Source organism: Eptatretus burgeri, chromosome 4 (genome assembly GCF_056783735.1).
Source record: "Eptatretus burgeri isolate ZD-2024b chromosome 4, Ebu_testis_v1, whole genome shotgun sequence".
NCBI classification, from domain to species: Eukaryota; Metazoa; Chordata; class Myxini; order Myxiniformes; family Myxinidae; genus Eptatretus; species Eptatretus burgeri.
Window position 1 is genome coordinate 33,199,860 of NC_140964.1, and position 21,624 is coordinate 33,221,483.

General features: G+C 42.2%; 1 protein-coding gene across 2 annotated transcripts in view; it reads right to left on the bottom strand.

The window, feature by feature from the left end:
• The window catches only part of LOC147027763 (interleukin-17 receptor A-like), a 72,827-nt gene that overhangs the window by 16,379 nt on the left and 34,824 nt on the right, over positions 1-21,624 (bottom strand). For both annotated transcript variants that reach the window (XM_085877347.1, XM_085877348.1), the window contains 11 exons: positions 19,121-19,258; positions 16,828-16,946; positions 13,620-13,740; positions 12,991-13,038; positions 11,572-11,726; positions 11,347-11,421; positions 10,139-10,199; positions 9,075-9,167; positions 4,373-4,432; positions 1,603-1,650; positions 896-1,029 (listed from right to left, as the gene is read on the bottom strand). In XM_085877347.1, coding sequence (XP_085733473.1) covers positions 896-1,029; positions 1,603-1,650; positions 4,373-4,432; positions 9,075-9,167; positions 10,139-10,199; positions 11,347-11,421; positions 11,572-11,726; positions 12,991-13,038; positions 13,620-13,740; positions 16,828-16,946; positions 19,121-19,258 — 1,052 coding nt within the window. The remainder of the gene's footprint in view (positions 1-895; positions 1,030-1,602; positions 1,651-4,372; positions 4,433-9,074; positions 9,168-10,138; positions 10,200-11,346; positions 11,422-11,571; positions 11,727-12,990; positions 13,039-13,619; positions 13,741-16,827; positions 16,947-19,120; positions 19,259-21,624) is intronic.

A 21,624-nucleotide genomic window follows, 5' to 3' on the forward strand; every position in this document is an offset into this window, starting at 1 on the left:
ACAAGGACACTGTCTGGAGCATCATCACTGAAAATGTCGAAATGCGCAAGGTGTGCACAAAGATGGTCCCCAAGCTGTTGTCCAAGGACCAGAAACAGCAAAGAGTCACTGTCTGTCAAGACATTATCGAGTGACTCGAGGACGATCCAGACCTGCTCAGGAGAGTCATTACTGATGATGGATCGTGGATATTTGAATACGATCCCGAGACTAAATGGCAGAATCATCAGTGGAAAAGTCCGGCATCACCAAGACCAAAGGAAGCAAGGATGTCGAAGTCGAAGGTCAAGGTGATGCTCATCGTGTTTTTTGACATCAAGGGCATCGTCCACTTTGAGTTTCAACCACAGGGTCAAACAGTGAATCAATACGTGTACAAGGAGATCCTCCGGCGCCTCATGAGATCAGTCCGGGACAAGAGGAGGGATCTGTGGGAGAACAACGCCTGGGTGCTCCACCATGACAACATCCCTGAGCATCTGACAGTTTCAGGCGGAGAGGAACGTGCCAACTCTGGAGCAACCCCCGTATTCACCAGACTTGGCCCCTTGTGATTTTTTCCTATTCCCCAAGCTCAAGGGGGTGATCAAGGGGAACCGATTTCCTGATGTGGAGGCCATCAAAAGGGCCGTGACAACGGAGCTCTGGAGGATTCCAGAAAAAGCCTTGTGGGGGTGCATCGAAGTGTGGAAGAAGAGGAAGGACAAGTGTGTGAGACTGGAGGGAAACTATTTTGAAGGGGACAAGCTGTGATTTCAATATATTTTTTGGAATAAAATTTCTGTGAAGTCAGTCCCGTTACTTTTTAGACAGACATCGTTTATATCCAATTCAGAAGAGATATACATATGTATATATAATTCAAAAGAGGTGTGAAAATCAAATTGTAAGATACCTGCTGTTCTTCCAACAAATCCATGACAATGAGGAGGCCACAATGCTCCTGCAAGAAGGCAGCTAAAGAGAGGACGAGGTGGGAATACTCTTTGTGATCATGAGAGTACAACAGAAGTACCTGCTTCCTGCATGCTACACACACACACACACACACACACACACACACACACACACACACACACACACACACACACACACACACACACACACACACACACACACACACACACACACACACACACACACACACCTCTAATTAAATGAACATCTTTATAATAAAATGCACAAGTACAATTCAGTTACATTCAAACCTCTCATTAAGTTTTTAGAAACTGTTGTAAATCAATTTCATCCTACCATACTTGTTATTGATGCAACAATTCATTTAATTATACAATCAAAATAAATTCTAAAATTTCAATGTAAATACGTCAAGAGCAACTTTGACCATCAGCTGTTGTAATCCACGATAGTGCATTCTTAGCCTGCACCAAACAGATTTATCCAGGCCCATGCTTACTACAAGGCATGCAGACATAACGAAGCAAAAAACATAAACATGGCAAAGCGAAAAATAAATAAATATGTAAGAAAAACACTCCACTGATTCCGTTGATCTTTGACCTCATAATTTTTCAAAAGTAGGACCAAAGCTCAAAACATTTATTTGAAAGAAAAATGCAAATTTAGTGCAAAATTACTTACAAACTTCGGGGACTTTATGTTGGTTGGTCAAAGGAAACTTGTCAATATCTGTAAAAAATAAATAAATAAATAAATAAAACGGCATTATTGGTCAAAGACAAAATGTTCAAGGTTAACACTTAATTTGTCTTCAATAATTGCAAAAGACCAACAGGTTGCTGAAAGTTTGTGGAGTGGTACTGGAAACATCCGGCAAATCGGAGGGCTTGAATCGTAAAACAGTAGAATTTGATGCAATGTTATCTCGGGAGGGAAATGCTGCAGTTGGTCACTGAAACGTGGCAGAGGAAAAGTGGGGGAGCACATGGAAACCACCAAATTGTCTTGATGGTAGAAAAGAGGAACAAATAGAGGATGATATGATTATTGTAGAGAAAGTTAGAAAGCAGAAAATTTTGATGGTACAGTGGAGAATGCTCCCAGATTGAGAATGTTTGCATGCAATGGTACAGAGGGCAATGAGATCGATTCCAGGTTTTTAGGGTCTTAATTATTTTCTTGTTCATTTATTCCCTTCCAAAGGCCAACACTACACATTGCATACTGACTTCCTCTACATCGTAATCAATGTGTGCCTCTCAATGGAACCCTTTCATCTTCCCTCCCTGTTAAGGCTTGAGTGCCCCAGAGAGTGTTCTGGATACAGTCCTATTCCTCATCTTCATCCACGATCTCTCCGACTCTGGAAAGTCCCCTTTATCTACTTGCTGATGACTTCACCCTCTACCATGACATCCCTCATCTTTCAGATGGGCAGGCCTTTGCATTTATAAAACCTCCTCCCTCTCTTCAGACCTTGACAAAAATCACAAGTATATATCGGTCAACATACTTGCAATAAGTCTTTCAATCCTGACAAATCACACACACACGCGCGCGCACACACACACACACACACACACACACACACACACACACACACACACACACACACACACACACACACACACACACACACACACACACACACACACACACACACCTGGTGGAAGAGGGAGAACACTGAACGGATGGGGAAGCAACATCAAGGGAACAGTAGAAAAAGGGGGGAAACACCAACAGGGTTGAATGATAAAATAGAAGGAAAATTGGACAAATAAGGGAAGTGGGGAGGAAAGGGGTTGGGGAGGATGCATGGGATAGACAAGATAGATACCGAGGCAAATTCTCAGGAAGGAAAAACTGGAAATTTGGACGGTGGGCTTGGGTAGACGAGTTAACGAGGGTGGAAAAGTTCATGGTTTCGGATGGGCGGATGACCTCAGATGGTGGTGAACATTCGTTTTGAAGACCTGGAGGGAAGAATGAGATTAAAGAGAATGTGGAAGTTGGTTTCACAAGTGGGGGAAAAGAGGAACAAATGAGTGGAGGATTCAGCAATGATCCTGGATTTTTGGAGTTTCACTTGAAGGGGGTTGATAATGGACCACATGCGACCTGGAGAAACCTGGGATCGGGGCGGGATAGAGCAGAGAAATAGCAGAGGGTGCAAGACAAGAACGTTAGCTGTAGAAGACAGAGACTACCGATCTATCTGCAATGGGAAAGTGAAACATTCATAGACTCAAGCATCAATGCGGGAGATTTCCATAATCTTGAAGGCCTTGGTTTCTATGGCATCAAGCTGAGCAAGATGTGAAGCAGGGGAGCCAGCCCAGAGAGGAGAGCAGCACTCCATTAAGCTGTGGATGAAGGCCTTGTAGGTGGATCGGAGTTCAGGAGTACCAAGGAAGGACTTTGTACAACTGAGGATGCCGAATCAGCGGCTGGTTTTGGAGGCCAACTTTGAAATGTGGTTTGCCCAAGAAAGATCATGCCTGATAGTGAGACCCAAGAGTTTGAGTGATTGAACTTCCATCAAGCAAGGAAGCAGCACATACCATTTTTAATATCTTTGGTATGACTCAGCCAAGGTTTGAACCACTGACCTCCCATACTCATAGCACTCTTGTATCGAGATGAAAAAAATAATAATTAAAAGCTGTACACAGCATATAAATATATATAGGAGTGGAGGAGTGCTTGTATGGGGCAAGTATCGTGTATATTGCTCATTTTGATAATCGCATGTAATAAGATGCATTTTGTATTGCATGCTCATATCATATTCATTGCCATTGTGCTCAGAACAAGTGTAATATCGTTGTTGATACATGATGCAGGCTCGGTCCCACAGGTGAACAAATTGCCTTTTATGTGTCCTTCCTTTTTTGTCCATACATGTGCTTGTTAACCTCAAACATATGTTTATTAATATCATAATATGTAAACAGTTAGTCTGAAAAGGTGCAAGGGGACCTTGAACTACCCACATAATAACCATCATCATTAGCAGACTATACAGTATGTGAAACTGAAACTTAACTCCTTGGTTCTTTGTTTTTAGTTCATTGCTGCTGTTGTTGTTTTAAAGAATGTCTGGAAATGTAGAACAAGATATCAAATGTAAAGCTTGTGGATTATTTCCTTCAAGCAAGAAAACAAATGTTTTAAATGATAAAAGAGAAGTCAACACTTTTCTACCATGGCACCAGTTCAAAGGCCTACTCTGTGTAAATATACAGTTGGGTCTCACATCTATGCCCGACTCGGCATACCCTCTGAAGAACGTCGTATTATGTAATGTAGTGCATCCTGTTAGAAGTGCATGCCATGTCAGTTTTATTAAACAGATGACAGGAAGTGAGGAACTTGTCTTTATCAATATCAGAAGATGAGAAGAGGACAGAGTTGTAGTGCATTATTTTGAGAAAAAAAATGGAAACAATACCTGTGGTAGCGAAGTGTGTTGAAGAAAAGACTTTGTTCCACAAAGGTTTATTCCAGGAAACTATAGTGTGGAATGGGATGGATGTGATGGGGGGAGAAGATGGAGGGAGGGGGTGTTGAGGTTAAATGCCGGTTGTACATATTAAAAACCATCAAGTACCAAAGTAACCAATCACGACTTCTGGATCCATTCTGGGATGCCAGCTTGAGACATTAATATCATAATTTGTACTATTTGTATGTTCTGAAGTTGAAGGGAATACAATTTCATCAAGGGGGCATCTACATATTGGATATGCCAAAAAAGATGTAAGGAGGTGCATTGAGAAAATAAGAACATTCAGTGAAAAGAAAAGAAAAAAAAGGAAGGGAGTGGCATTAAAATAAAGGAAAAGGGAGGTCAGGGTAGAATGGGAAGAACATATGCAGCATATAGAGAAAGGTAGGTCAAGATGAGTGGATGGGCTGGGAAGAGGGAGGAGGTAGGAGGTTCTGACATTCGGTGCACTCAATGTGAAGATGGTCATAAATTGGACATAATGGAACAAAACTGCACCTGAACAGTTCAAATTGGACTTCTCAGGAATTTATACTCCGTGCACAATTATTTCCATGACTGAAAATGCCGAGTCCATGACCTCAAATTCTAGAACATGCAATCATGTCTACCGCCAAGCAAAATTGGCTACAAAAGATAAGGCAGTTGAACAATTAGATTGAATCATCAACTAAAATTATCAAATACATAACATCAGTCTTCACACATTTGATATCATGAAGCAAAGAATTAGGACTTGGATTTGAGAACACCAACAACACTGCATTTTAGTTTTAATTGATAGAATGGATGCTGCTCACAGATTTTGTGTTGATTGATGCAGCTTTAATATACAGTAAGTAACCAACCACAAATCCAGGATCTTAAAATCCAGTTATGTCTGAAAACCACCAATTTTTCAAGCTAAAACTATAATTTTGAGATGTAATTAATTGTTCGTAACGTGGGGATACTGGATGTCCAAGCTCTCAAACAGCGAATGTTCACCACCACTATCACTCAATCATTTAGTCTAATCAGGTCAGGTGAGGTATGGGAGCATACGCCGGAGCAGCGTGCCACTGCGTCCACTTTCGGCTGGAACTCAAGGGGCTTCCGTCTGGCCATCCCACAGACAGATACCTGGCCCATCCCCATCTCCTTCAGATGCTGATCAACCTGCTGTGACCACGAGGAATGTGGGTGGCCCATTGGACTCCTCCACTCACGAGGATCCCTCGCTGAGAGAATCTGGTGAACAGGATCAGTGTCAGGAAAAGGAGACATGTCCATACAGCCGCAGCCGATGCTCACGGATTATACATGAAACAAATCTCATTTGAGTCTCTCTTAGCAAACACTCGTTGGACACAAAGTCCGACCAGCGATAGCCAAGGATTCTCCGAAGAGACCTGAGACCGAATGAGTTAAGTCTCCATCTCAGATCCTTGGTCAGAGTTCAAGTCTCAGATCCGTAGAGCAAGACTGGAAGCACTAAGGACCTGAAGACTTCGACTTTCATCCTGCTACACAGGTACTGACAGGGCCACACCCCTTGTTCCAGTGAATCCATGACTCCCCAGGCCCAACCCAGACATCTACTGACCTCTGGTTCACAGTCAGAGGAGACATGAATATCATTGCCAAAGTAAGTGAATCTCTCCACGACCTCAACATCCTCACCACAAACAGGTATAGACAAGATAGCAGCATCCAATATGTCAATGAAAGCCTGGATCTTAGTTTTGACTCAGGAAACCCGTAATCCCAGTGGCTCAGACTCATCATTCAGCACATTGAGGGCCCCCAAAAGGATATCCAGTCTCCGCACAGATGACTGCATCATCTGCGAAATCAAGGTCAGAGATCCTGAAATTCCCAAATGATGCACCGCAGCTTGATCTCTCCGACATCCTCCCCGGAATCAAGTCCGTACAAGCGCTGAAAAGAGTGGGGGCCAGCACACACCCCTGACAATTTCCAGTAACAACTGGAAATAAGTCGGAGATAGGATCACCACATCTCACAGCACTCTCACCACCAGAGTAAAGTTCAGACATCAGATTGATCAGTTTTGGTGGCACCGCACGAAGACCAAGAATCCTCCAGAAGGCATCCCGATTTACTGAATCGAATGCTTTGTAGAGATCAACATAGTCTCCAAACAGCCCCTGCCGAAAAACTCTTGTCTGCGTTTGGTGAGGGCCCCAAGAACAAGGATATGGTCAATCATTGACCTCTTTGGTGTAAAAGCCTGCCTGCTTCTGGGCGCTGGTGTCTCTGGTTCAAAGATGGTGATGAATGCTATCAAGAATTATCCGAGCAAAGACCTTGCCCGGCGCTGAGAGCAGCATCACCCTTGGTGGTTTTTGCAGTCCTAGTGATCACCCTTGCCTTTCCATAGAGGGACAAAAAGGCCCCTCTTCCAGTCAGTTGGGATGATGCCTGTGTTCCAGACAGAGTGCAGAACTGCATGCAACAACACGAGTGTAGCATTTCCACCAGCCTTGGGAAGTTCAACATGGATTCCACAGATCCCAGGAACTTTACCCCATTTCAACCAGTTCAGCACAGCCTGTGTTTCCACAAAGGAAGGTGGATCACAGTTGATTTGAGGGTCAGCAGTCGGGATAGTAACACCCCTGATATCCAACTCAACAGCTGGTGGGTCAGCCTGATACAGCTGCTCAAAGTAACTGGCCCAGTGGGCCTTCACTTAGGACTCCTCTATCAAAAGCCCACCACACTCCGCTCAAACTGCAGTTTACCAAGGGATGGGCTTGGAGGAATGCAATGTGTGAATTCCCCTGGAAGCAGGATGAGAATCACTTGACCACACGTGATGCACGTACCGTTTTATTCCTTAACTCCCTGAACAGCTCAGCTCTGCCATTAAGCCTGGCCCAGAGACTCTGATCAATGGTATCGTGTCTCCCTTGAGAGACAAAATTATTCTTCACCCTCCAGTGAGTTCTCAGACATCCACCGGCAACATCAAGGATGGTGGTCTTGAAGGCATTCCACAACTCAAGATTCCCCAAAGTACCCAGACCCCCCAAATCCCCACTCAGCCTATTTGCAAACTCCTCAGCTACCCTCTCATCATTGAGCTTGCTAACATCAAGCCTAGGCTGGGATGGTACCATTCTCCTGGATTTAAGCTGGAACCTCAGAGTTGCTACAACAAGCCTGTGGTTGGTATCAAGGAACTGAGCACTTCGGTAGACCCTGCAGCTCTGGATCATCCTTCAGCAACCATCAATGAGCACATGGTCAATCTCCTTTCTCACACCACAAGCGTTGGAATACGAAGTCCAGCGATGAGCCTGTGGGCGCTGAAACCATGAACCAGTCCCCCTAAGTCCATGACTTCTTGCAAAGTCAAGGAACTTCGTGCTATTCTGGTTCACAGTTCCAGACCCATGGGGACCAGCACACGTCTCATAACCATCCCTATCAGTGCCGGTCGATACATCAAAATCCCCAAAGACTAGAACAGTATCTCACCTGGGGAAATGATCAACCACAGACTCAAATACGGCACAGAATGTGTCCTTCACGGTGAGATCACTCGCCTCAGTCGGAGCATATATGGAGACCAGGGGAATAACACCCAAGGAGCGACGAATCCTTAGTCTCATAATACACTCATTGACCGGTGTTACCTCAATTATCATGGGAGTCAGCTTATTGGACACAGCCATAGTAACTTCTTGGGTGTGGTAACTATCAGAGCGACCAGATCAATAGTAGGTGTAACCACCCACCATGATCTCGCCACTATCCAGTCTCCGAACCTCAGAGAGAGTGTTGCAATACCAATGTTCAAACGTTGGAGCTCAGATGATAACAGACAGGTGATCATCTTCTCTTCAGGATAGGACATTCCAGGCACCCACCCAAAGGGACTTCCTCAGGTTAGCCCAAGGAGAGCACCATCTGGTGGACGACACCTCAGCAGCACTCTGCCACACACCATCGCAATCTGACCCAGGAAGTTTACCCCGTGCTTTTCCTCCGATCAAGGATCAAGGATCAAGGAACCGATCCTGAAGGCTTTGCTCCAATCCTGTCATCCGGTGAGCTGTCCAGTGAAGGGCAGCAGCACAGAAGGGACTCCCACAGAGTGGGTTTTCAGATTTTTTTGCGTTTTTGGGTTTTGCGGAATGAAGGGTTTTATGGTGGCCAGCGTGCAAATCCGCCCACTAACTTCCTAAAAAACAGTAACCCAACTGCAGGAGGATGTCCGCAGACACAGTTGACCACTAGATATGGATGGCCGTTGGCTCACAAGGAGCTTGGATTTGTGGTTGGTTGGTTCGTTAGTATATTGGTGTATATAATCCAAAACATTAACACAGTGTATCGTGTATACGTGTTTGTGTTATTGTCAAAAACAGTCCAAAATCCTTAAATTCTTGGTCTTTTATCCTGAAAACCATGATATCCTAGAACCAGCAGCCCTTCAATCCTAAGCTACCGGATTTGTGGTTGGTTGTATATTTTATTTTCAATTCGATTTTATCATCATAGGCTAAAAATGTTAACGTTAACATTTTACAACTCAAGATATTTTGGTGCTCTTTTAAAAGTCAGAGCAGCATTATAATGGCATAAAAAAAAATGTTCAAAAAGTTTTTGATTCCATGATGAATGGAAAACTTACCGTGGATAAAGAGTGCGACAAAGAAAATAAACAAAAGTCCAACTGGAATGAGTGATAAAAACACCAAATTCAGGGGATACTCCTTCTTGCAACCTGCACGATAAACCATGAAACAAACTTTTTTTCTCCAACTCGATGAAGCTTCTTAAATCAACCTTTTCATAAAGATTGTGATGCAAAGGAAATTATTCACTCATTTAATTTTTCTGTCCACAAACATTTGGAGAAATTTCACCAAACTAAAAATGCATACAATCAAGCATTCAGTAAAACATAGAGCGATATATATATATATATATATATATATATATATATATATATATATATATATATATATATATATATATATATATATATATATATATATATATATATATATATATATATACACACACATACACAATTTTGAGACTTATGGAAGAGTTGAATGATAGATGGATGAAATTGACAGCAAGAGAGTGGAGGGAGAAATTCTTATGCTCACATCCCACGACTCAAATCCCATCACATCCCACGACTCAAATCCCATCACATCCCACGACTCAAATCCCATGACATCCCACGACTCAAATCCCAACACATCCTACGACTCAAATCCCATCACATCACATCCCACGACTCAAATCCCATCACATCCCACGACTCAAATCCCATCACATCCCACGACTCAAATCCCATCACATCCCACGACTCAAATCCAATCACATCCCACGACTCAAATCCCATCACATCCCACGACTCAAATCCAATCACATCCCACGACTCAAATCCTATTATATCCAACAGCTTAAATGACATAATCCCAAAGCTCAAATTTAGGGAACCTCAGCAGGATCACCATTTGTCGCGATAAGAAACGAACCATGGGGTGAAATTGACACAGCAAGAGAGTGGAGGAAGAAATCCTTAAACTCACATCCCACAACTTAAATTGTAAAATCCCACAACTCAAATCCTACTACTGTATATCCAAAGCTCAAGGAAGAAAATGCTGCAACTAACAAACTTTGACCTTGAGAATTCCAAAAAAAAAAAAAAAACCCCCAGGAAAAACAAGGATTTACCATTTGTGGATAAAGTTTTCCTCCAGCAATCAGTAAGACATCCTTCACAGTAAGGGATTATCTGCACACCACAAAAACACCATTTTTAGATCTAAATGTTGAACTTTTGTAAAATATTCGAGGTATTTAAAACATTTCTCCCTTTTGCCTCATATTTGGAGCTCTGGGGTCTGCAACGGCCAATATAAGTGGCAAGTCCAATACTTTATCCTCTGGACTATTTGGAAAATTGCCCAAGCTTCGATATATGGAAATTTTCTTCCCACAATGATACCTTCACTATCTGCCACTCAAGTACAAAATCCGAACCAAAACTCATCACCAGGTGAATAAGTAAAAGGAGTATTCCAGCACGACATCGACAAAACCAGTACTGCCTGATACAAGTTAAAATTAACTGGTTAACTTGGCTTTGCATCAAAGAGGTAGCTTGGCAGCAATTATCGTGAAAATTTTGAATGTTTATCTGAAGTTGAGAAACCAAATGCACCTCGTAGTTCTTGGCCTGACAAAGAATGCCCACTATTTCTCTCAATATTTTAATGTTTAAAATCGTTCTTTTTCAAAAAATGTATTTTGATAAATGGTAATAAATTCCCATTGGGGATAATGTGAAAAACTTGCGCATCGATCAGACAAAAACCCGTCGTATCTCACAAAGACAAACATGGCAAAAGCTGAACCACCCAGCGATCGAATCATCAGGAGGGGACGGAATCAGGAGTTTCGCACATTAACACCTGCAGGTGACAATGGAGTATACAGTACGTACACCTTGGAGAAAAATCGTTTTTGTCAGTTGGGGATATTTTTTCCAAAAGTTATATATACAAAAGAGTGGCATGAAAAATATTTTCATCCATGAACACAGGATGTGCATACCTTTTGCAATCAGTTTTAAAATAAATTTCCGTGGATTGCTCTATCACCTGCTTGACTGGTTAAAATAAACAAATAAATAAGGCAAGCAGGTGATGTAGCCAAAAATTTTGATAAATTGGACAAAGGAAAAAAAAAACAGAAAAGAAAAAAAAAATAAAAACAGAAAAGAAGTGAAAACACAGATCAATGAGAAAGGATAAATAAACCATGAAGAATGGAGGAAACACAAAGCCTGCGGTACGATAAATATGAAGATTGTGTAATTTTCGCCATGCCACGAATGATACCGAATAAAGACATATTTGTGGAACGACGCTCCTTCCTACCTCAACGAAGTATTTTACGTAAGTCTCCTGGTCCAGCTCCACTGAATAATTGCGCAATCTCCTGGACCCTCTATCCTGCAGAAACAAGGAAGAATTGCAAGAATTTTACTGACCATTCAATCAGTTGCTCAAAGGTATGACAAAGAGGGCATGACTGTACTGCACTACCACTCTAACACATAAACAATCACAAAACAAATAAGGAATACCCTCACATCATCATACCTCATTTATGATCTTTGGTTTCAATATGCTCTGCTTTTCATCTTGCTTCGATTGTCCCTCGAGCACCAGTTGGTAGGCATTGCATCGTGGGTCCATGTAGAAACTCACGGTGAGAATTCCAGATGAGCAGCTCAGATTGGCATCAACCTCTGGTACTAATTGTACACAGATTCAAAAACAAAAATGCCAATTTATTACTATCTACATTTCATCACGATTATTATTTTCAACTAAGACACAGATGATAATGTGGACTCAGGCTTACTTTAGTAGTCCTCTGCAAATACTTTATTATGGCTTTAATTCAAAGTTCAACAAAACAAAACAAACAAACAAAAACAGCATCTATTTGCAATAAACATAATTCTGGAGAATCCAATTTACAAAGTTGCTTCAAAAAAAAAAAACTAAAACAAAACTCCAATTTGGTCAAAATAAATGTTTATGCTCTAATAGCATAAATTGGCAGCTCTGCTCGACAAATCCCAAATCACTGGTAAATCATAACCACACTGTATGGATATTTGACATCATATACACTTAAACAAACAAAAAGCCATCCATAATGTCATGAATATCTTTCATTCCAGCCTCAACAGGTGGTACATTATCTCACAAGGTAGCATTGGGCCGCTAAAACCTCCCGACTGATGGAGCTAGTTTTCACTTTGGCATATGTTGCATTGCACCGGCCCAATAATAATTGATCAGTTCCAGAATCACCGATGTCAAAGTCTGAAAAGACGAGCAGTCGATTCAAAACATTTAATTCAACATACAGCACGTCATGTTCTGACTCGATATTTGTGAAGTCCATCGCAAACTAACAGCCTTAATGCTGATTTAAAGGGGGTAATCTTGAAAGGGTTAATCACTTTATCACTCAGGGCAGAAATATTGAACAACATTGTTAACACGTGGTGGCAAATTTTGTATTCCCTTTCAAAATTAACATTTCTTTAAACACCCAAAATGGCCTGTGATACACTTCAAAATGTCAATCGTATTGTTTTCTGAGACTTTAACAGAAGCTGGCACATGGTCTAAAGATTCTTCAGAAAAGTATTTCTGGTAACAACTTCACTCATGCTATTGGCTATTTAAAGCTCACCTCAAAAACTGAACACAGCCCCCTGATACAAATGCCAAGCTAAATTTTTCCTTGACAATTCCCCAATATACACGACACACGATGCCCCATACACCGTAGTGTGAAGGCCTGACATCCACATCGAGAATGATAGTACAATACCCACACCCCCTCCCCCAAAATAAATAAATGAATAATTTTTAGTGCACTTTTCAATTCGCAGTAAATTGGAATGAAACATTTTTATAAAAGTACGTAAGAACTACAAAAAAAAAAGAATCTGTTAAAACGTAAAGACAGATGGAATGTGAAATTTAAAAAGTACTCACTCATATTGACACAAATGTCAACACCTTTCATCTGGGGATCCTTACAACCTGGATGAAAAAAAAACAATCGTCTTAGGGAGGATTTCAATGCTAGGTTGAGCATCACACCAAGGACAACAGCGGGCAATAAATAATTATCAATGACAGCGAATATGCTCCCGACGTCGTAAGGTCGGTTATTTGTGGTGAACGCGTCGAGTTGGTAGCACAAGATCATTTTGAGCATGTTTCTTGGGGTTTGTGTACAATTTGTTCGATCCAAGACAACCTGCGTACATCAATGGCAAACTGTTGAAAGACTTCTCAGTCTCATGAATGCCCATGCATCTGACCTCCACCTCTTGTACCATTACCCAATGACCAATGGCGGTTGATGGTGTTTACCATTGACTTGAAGCACAGACAAGTTGGGGGAATTTTTTTTCCAATAATTTTCCAATTTTTGTTTTTTTTAACAGCACCTATATAACTCATGACACCTGCAAGTTGGCATACAGTGGTCGATTTTTGTCCCACATATTTGGTACTTTATGCCCACATTAAAAGTTCCCATCCCCCTCCCCCAAAACAAAAACAGTGCAGAAAATAAAGTCAAGTCTGTATGTGCATGGTTAAAATCCCCACCTTACCTGGCATCGTGAATGCAGAGCCCGCATAAAAGTCATCCCACCAACTATGTGGCAGGTGATACAAGTAAATGAAGTAGCTTTCTCCTGGTTTTCCCTTAAAATCCAAAAAGTGAAACGTGGGCTACAAAAGGAAACACACAAAACTACATGTATTGTTCATAAGTTGATGCAGTTAAACACATGAAGGCTCATTGGAAAATAAACAACATCAAATGCACAGGGTGGTTGATATGCCTGCTACTGCTTCTGGTAAATAACATCGTCTTGTCTGTTATCTCTCGTCACTTGCGTTCATGATCGGTTGGTTTGCGTCGATTGAAAAACAGTAATACCTGTTATTTCAATATATCAATGGAATAAATTTCATGAAAAGGAGGGGGGAGAGGGAAAGCATGGTGTCTTCTTTTTTTGTATGAAGCACAAGGCTGCGGAGTAGCTTCGTTGGCTGAGGGCACAGCTGTGCCGCTGATGCAATGACATTTTTCGGTTACGGCAGCAATTTGGAATTTGGCCAGGGTGCCAATTACTCTTCGTCAAAGACTCTGTACGATCTCTAACGTCCATCACCAGATGCCGGCAGACAGGACGCTCATTTAACGTCCATCTGAGGGATGGTGCACACATTGATGAATCATCCTGCAAGTGGAGCACTGGGATCTCAATGTATTTGAACCCGGGCTCGACAGCTTAGAGACAAATGTGCGTACCTACCATAATAACTCATCGGGTGGAAATAACTCATCGGGGCCATCCTGGAGTTATGATAATACCGGTAATTTTACAATGAACTTCAATGCAGAAGGAGGCTAATAGGCCCATCAAGCATGTGCTGTAGTTGCCAACCTATGGTTGTTTGGCAATATTCTATCCTTTTTGAATGCTAAGCATCAAGCAAGGAAGCAGCATGTACCATTTTTAAAGTCTTTGGTATGACTCGGCCGGGTTTGAAAGGCTGACCTCCCAGACTCAAAGCGGATGCTGCAGTCCATTGTGCAGCAGTCTCGTAGTTATTCTTCGCCTTCTGCTTCTTCTCTATCTCCTTCTTAAACGTGCCAAATTTTTAATATAATAATATATAACCCCATCACTGGACGGCATCAGTTCACGCATCCGAAAAACCTGCTCTGCTGGTCTTGCACATCCCCTCTCTGCCATTTTCACCCAGTCATTTGTGCAAGGTCATCTTTCATGTACTTGGAAATATGACATCACTGCACTACATAACAATATCCCCCTTCCGCCACGCGGCGGGGGATAAAACAGGCACGAAAACTGATGCACTCAACTACAGACCTATCAGCTTACTTCCAATCATCAGCAAGGTCATGGAATCCATCATCGCCATTGTATGTAAAATCCTTCCTTTTCCCCAACAACCTCATCTCAGATCACGAGTTTGGTTTCAGACCGGGTCAATCCACCTTGGACATGCTGCTTGTACTCACCCGACAATGGATGGAGGCCCTCAATGTCAGACATGAGTTCAGGGCAATCTCTCTGGACATATCTCATGCTTTTGAAACAGTTTGGTATCCTGCCTTCCTCTATTCTCGTTGCTAATGTGTGGCAATCAACAGAATCCTTCCATCAACTCTCCCTGTCAAGGATGGAGTACCCCACGGCAGTGTTCTGGGCCTAGTCCTGTTCCTGATCTTCATCAATGATCTCTCTGACTCTAGAAAATCCTCTTTATCCATTTGCTGATGAATGCACCCTCTGCTGTGACATCCCTTGTCCTTCAGACAGGCAGGCTGCAGTCTCAACCCTCTATTCAGACCTTGAAAAAAAAAAAAATCACTAGCTGGTCAAACACTTGGAATATGTCTTCCAATCCTGACAAATTTCACTCTCTCACTCTCTCTGAAAACACCCCCCTTATATACTCTCTGAACAATCCTCTTGAGGAGGTTCAGTCATTCAATCTCCTGGGTCTCACCATCAGCCATGACCTTTCTTTTGTTGAGTCATAAAAGTCCTTCCTTGGCTCACATGAACTCCTATCCACCGACAAGGCCTTCATGAAGTACTACTCTCCCCTCTGGACTGGCTCCCATGCCTCACATCTTGCTCAGCTTGACGCTGTGGAAACCAAGGTGTTCAAGTTTATTGGACTCTCCCACTCTGAAGTCTATGGGCTTTTCACTTCACCAGTAGATAGGTCGGTGGACTTTGTCTTCTTCCACCACCTTTCTGGTCTTGCACCCCTGCCATTTCTGTGCTTTGTCCCCCCCTCCCCCTCCCTCAGTGTTTCTGCAGGACTTACACAGTCCACCATCGACCATCTTCTGGTACAACTACCTAAATCCATGATCAATGTTTGCCTCCACTCATTTGTTCCTCTTAAATCTCATTCTTCCCTCCAGGTCTTCAAGACAGCTGTTCATCACCATCTCATATAGTCCACAATCCAAAACCATGATCTTTTCCATCCTCGTTAACCCCCACCCAAATACCTCCTAATTTTTTTCATTTTTTCCTCCTTGGAGTTTCCTTCTCCATGTATGGGTGTTTTGCATCCTATTTTTATCCATTATGTCCTGATGCATGTAGAGTACTGGCTCTTCCAGGAGCCGAGACTATGCATACAAAAAAAAAAAAAAGTTCCCCTTCAAGAAACTTCAATGCAGGAGGAAGCCATGAGTCCCACCAAAGGCTGCACTGGTATTGGCAAACTCTGTTTGTTTGTCTGTGCTCTATTCTTTTAAGTGTTAACTATCAACCAAAGAACGTACCATTTTAAAAGTCTTTGGTATGACTCGGCCTGGGCTCGATCTGCCTATCTAGACTCAGAGAGGACGCCCTTATCCATTGCGCTACTGAGTCTGGTTGTAAGTTGTAATTGGTTGACAATTCGACTTGGTTTCTGGTTCCTGATTGTGCATATAGTGGCGGCAGTCAAAATCCACAACACATTTAGGAACCGTGTACATGGCAAATTGTCAATGCTCAAATGTAGAGGGGAAAGGTGCATGCCCCGCAACATTGGGTGCATCAGGAAAGTACCCTTGGAGTATATATATATATATATATATATATATATATATATATATATATATATATATATATATATATATATATATATATATATATATATATATATATATATAATAAAATATTTCTCAACACATCATGCTCGGGTAACCTTTCCCAATAAAAATAAACAAACATAACAATGGCGGTGCTGATAAATGCAATGATATAAACTTACCAGTTCCATTGGGTTTGATGCTTGTACATCAGCGTCATATTGACAGAGTGCGCGTTGCTCATGATTCCCTTGAATCATGAGGGCAATGAGCTTGGCACCCTGCAAGTACTTCACACTACCTGTCAATCGTTGGGGGAGGGAGGAGGAGGATGAATGGTGGGGTGGGAGCAATACCCTGACAACATAACGATTGATGCAGAGGATTCATTTTGTTTGAGAAGTGTCAACTGAAGAAATATGCGATTATATTGAAGAAATTACTTTTCTGGAAGGCTATTGAAGTTTAATAATTATTAAACTGTGAATCACGAAGGGTTTCATTTGCCCGTTTTGTGTGACAGAAAACAATTGCTCCATCAAGTAAGTTAAAACTTACTTTGAGGCATTTCATTAATCTGGTGTTCTCGCGTAAAAAAAGAGCTTCCAAAGCATTCTGCAATTTTTCTGAAAATTCCAGCCAATCACGCAACTCCAATGTGAAAGTTTTAGATATGCCCTCACATTTTGGTTAAGCTGGCTTACCATCAGACTATAGTGATCCATCTTTTGGTACATCTTAATGAGGGTAAACCAATTGGAGGCATTGGCAGAGGAAAAAAATAGAGGAGTCCTTTTGTGGGTAATTACATGCCGAGATTGTCTTGAAGTCCATCTGGAAAGATTTTTTTAAAAGGCAGGAAGGAGCATTGCAAACACACCTGGCAACCTCACACAGGTCTGCGTCTATCTCTAGTTCTAGAGATGACTCCATATTTGTTTGCTCCTGATCGGACAAATTATTCAAGGTTGATTCCCATCTATCTATTGGACGTGACTGACCTGTCGGCTGATATAAAAGGAAACTTTTGAAGATGGCATGTTTGCAGTACGATGAGCAACAGGCACCTTCAATAGTGTATGGAGCGACATATGCGTCGAGGCGACGGTCATGCGTGACACAAAGAGCAGTGGGTGGAATGTTGGCCTAACAAGAAAGGAATCAGCACTGCTTCGTTGGACAATCACCCATCAAAGCTTTGGTGAATATGCAATTGTCAGACTGTCAAGGAGTGGGGCCATCCAGAAAGAAAATATCAGACATGAACAAACATGTCCAGCAAGTCCAAAACGTGATGAACACCATGTACAACAGCCGATTGATCATGTTTTAGACATGACACATCCGTTCAGGACCACTGATCATCCAGACGAACAGCTTGTTAACATATCAAGTGGAGTCATCGCATCTAATGACATTCAGAAGTCCCTGTCATCCGTCCTTGACAAAGGAAAATATACCATCAGAGATGGGGAATCCCCCGGCATCGAAAAATAATTGAAATCAGATAAGCGGTTTTCCATTTATCATAAAAAAACTTTTTTCAAGATGGCCACCCCAGCCGGCCATCTTGGATCCGGCCACGCCCAAAATCAATAGGGTCCTTCCTTTTCAGGTGGTACATGTGTGACCCAAATTTAAAATCAATATGGCGAACAGTTTATGAGTTATCGCACTCACAGCTATAAATGTTGACGCACGGATAGCTGGACGGACGGACGGACAGCCGGACGGACGACCCGGCTGACAACAATATCCCCCTTCTGCCATGTGGCGGGGGGGGATAAAAACTAGCCGGGAGGCGATGATGGTTCGCGGGCATGATTGAACAATGCCATGATAGGTACAATTGAGTTAGTGGAAGCTTTTGAGGAAGCCCAACCGTAAAAACCCATCTCTTCCGTCAAAATTGACCAAATCAAATCGGATTTTTTTATATGTTGTACTTATGGACATTACGCACAGCTTCTAGGAAATGAAATTGCGAGAAAAAAAAAATCGAGAAAAAAAAATTAAAAATAAATAAAAAGTTGAAGTGGGCGTGGCTCCGCCCACAAGGGTCGTGGGACGCCCCTCATACAAATAAACAACTAGACCATGATATCTAGCTTGTGTTCAAGTTTCAACAAGATCGCATCAGACGTCCCGGAGCTATGCTCAGGAGAGAGTCACAAACAGACAGACAGACAGACAGACACACAGACACACAGACACACAGACACACAGACACACAGACACAACGAAAATAGTGGTCACTGCTGGTGCCCGCGAACCAAAAAAAGTGGAGATGAACGAAAATGGACAGCCCTCAGGCCTGTAGTCCAGTAGCATGGTGCTAATTAATGTATCATCCCTTGAATTGTATCAACACCCTTTTAAAATAACAATCTCATTGCACTTTGATTTAAAATACCATTTCAAATGTATTCTAGTCAAATGTCGATTGGAAAGTATTTTATGTTGTGCAAATCTCACCATCGGGGCTGACATGCCAGCTGATGTTCAGCATAGATTGCAACTTTCCAAACTGGTCTTTCTGGATAAACACTGACACCGAGACCTTCAACGGCTCCGATGGAGTGAATTTCTGTTTACTCCAAAATGGCAAATGACCTGTAGGTTGTGGGGTGGGGCCAGGGGGAGGGGGATACGTTTGACATTGTGGTGTGAAGAGGAAGCACAGAAAGAATTAGTCACTCATCACAATTACTGTACAATATTGATAAATTCAAGACTAAAATTTTTCCCCCATTTTTACAGGTCTCATCGCATAACTTCCAAAACATTGACAAAAACTCGAAGGGCACTCGGGAGAGCTCAATTCCTGATCCACTAGAACATATTGATTGGGCCCATTACATTTTTGAAATATATCACGCGACACAGTACTATATCGTTTTTGGTCCCATCTCTCAATGGTGAAGAGTCACTTAATAAATTCTAGTAGTCGGATCCAGACCCGGATCTTCACCAAAATCGAATCAATTTGTCCTTGCGACATACCCAATCTGTCCACCAAGTATCATCCGAATCTGTCCCCAATTTTTTTTAGATATCGTGCTATATATCATTTTAGCCCTATCTCTCAATGGTGAAGAATCACTTAAAAAATTGTAGTGGTCGAATCTGGATCTGGATCTGGATCTTCACCAAAATCTAATCACATCGTCGTTGTCACACACCGAACCCGTCCACAAAATTTTATGCCGATCCGTCCAGAACTTTTTGAGACATCCTGTACACAGACAAAGAGACAAACAGCCAGAAAGGGGTGAAAACATAACCTCCTTCACCTTCGGTGGCGGAGGTAACCAAGAAGAAAAGGTACAGAAGACAAGAAAAGCCTATCTACTGTCACATACCTGGGATGCTAGGTAAAAACTCGTTGAGTCAGTGCTCAGAATACAAGGCTGAAGGACTAGATAAGCAATGTGGTTTTTGCTCATATTACTGTGCAAGGAAAAAGTCCCACATAGTTTTACATGTGTTCAAATTAGCCGTCATGGTAGAAACAAGAATGAAGCCGAGTCTCTGGGAATATCATTTTTACATCATAGACAGGTCGGTGGTTGCTCCGTCTTCCACCACCTCCTTTCTCGTCTTGCACTCTCTGCCCGTTTCATACCCGGTGCCCCGCGGGCCTCCCCAGGTTTCTGCAATCTGCCAGCAATTCCTTTCTGGTGAAAAACTCCCAAAATCCAGAATCACTGCTCACCTCCACCCATTACCCCACGTGCGGCGCGCAAAGCGGGGTAAAACAATTGGTTTACTCTGTATAACTGTCTACCAGTCGATTTCTATGATTGAGGAACTACTTCACTTAATTTCAATTGAAAGTTATATTTTGGACACTGTGGAACACAAATTGGAACACGAACCAGGAAGTTTGGCAGTACTTCTGCTCTGAATTTGGCAAATCGTTCTGAATCTCATCCAGAGCACGAATGCACAGAGAGAAGTAAAGTGATTGCTTCAATCTGTCTACCTAGCTGGCAGTCAAACAAAATGGAAAAATCATTCCAAACAGGAAACTTTCTGTTTTTGGGGATGACATAAAGGACACAAACAATGGGCACAAATAACTAACATAATGTGTTAAATAAGGTGGCGTAAAAGACGGTGAATCAACAGTGGTAAACCTCCGAATAGGTGAGTCTTTAAATAGTTTATTTCATTAAATTGTATACGTGAAAACTGCAGAACACAAACTTCCTTGTTTTCAGATTAGCAGTAATTAGCCAAAATTGTACACCGTCTCGGCCAATCAAATTTGTCGCATGCTCCGTGGGTGGAGTCGGCAGAAGGATCATCTCTGGACTATTCCGTTTTGCCCATCAGCTTCGTATGATTGCCATCATGCCTGTGATTCAATGGTCACAAATGAAGCCGATGTAGATCATACTTGGAGATGCAAAGCAAGAGATCAAAAGACCCTTCCCTTGTCCTTTTTATCAAGACTGCGTGGAGTAAGGTGTTCTATGAACTCTCCAGTTCATTCCTGTTTTTCCCCACCTGTGGAACAAACTTCCACAGCCTCTTCAATGTCATTCTTCCCTCCAGGGCTTCAAGACGGCTGTTCACCACCATCGAAGGTCATCCCCCATTTACAACCATCATCTTTTCCACCCCCATTAACCCACACCAAGCACACCTCTTTCCTCGTTTCCAGTTTTTCCTTCCACTTCTGTGATTGAGAATTTGCAGCTATATCCATATTGTTCACCGGGTATCCACCTCCTAGCCCTAATTCTTTCCCACATCACTTATTTCTCGAAGTCTCCATCTAGTTTGTCTCTGAACGCTGTCCTTGGTGTATCCCTCCCTTCTCTCTTACTACTGTTCCTTTTGTTCTATTACATCCTGATCCATTCTGTGTTCCTGCTCCCCCACGAGGGCTAAGGGAGGACACAGGACATGAACAAGATCAACACAGCCGCAAACTGTCAGAAAGGGAAAAACTGGAAAAGTGGAAAAAGGTG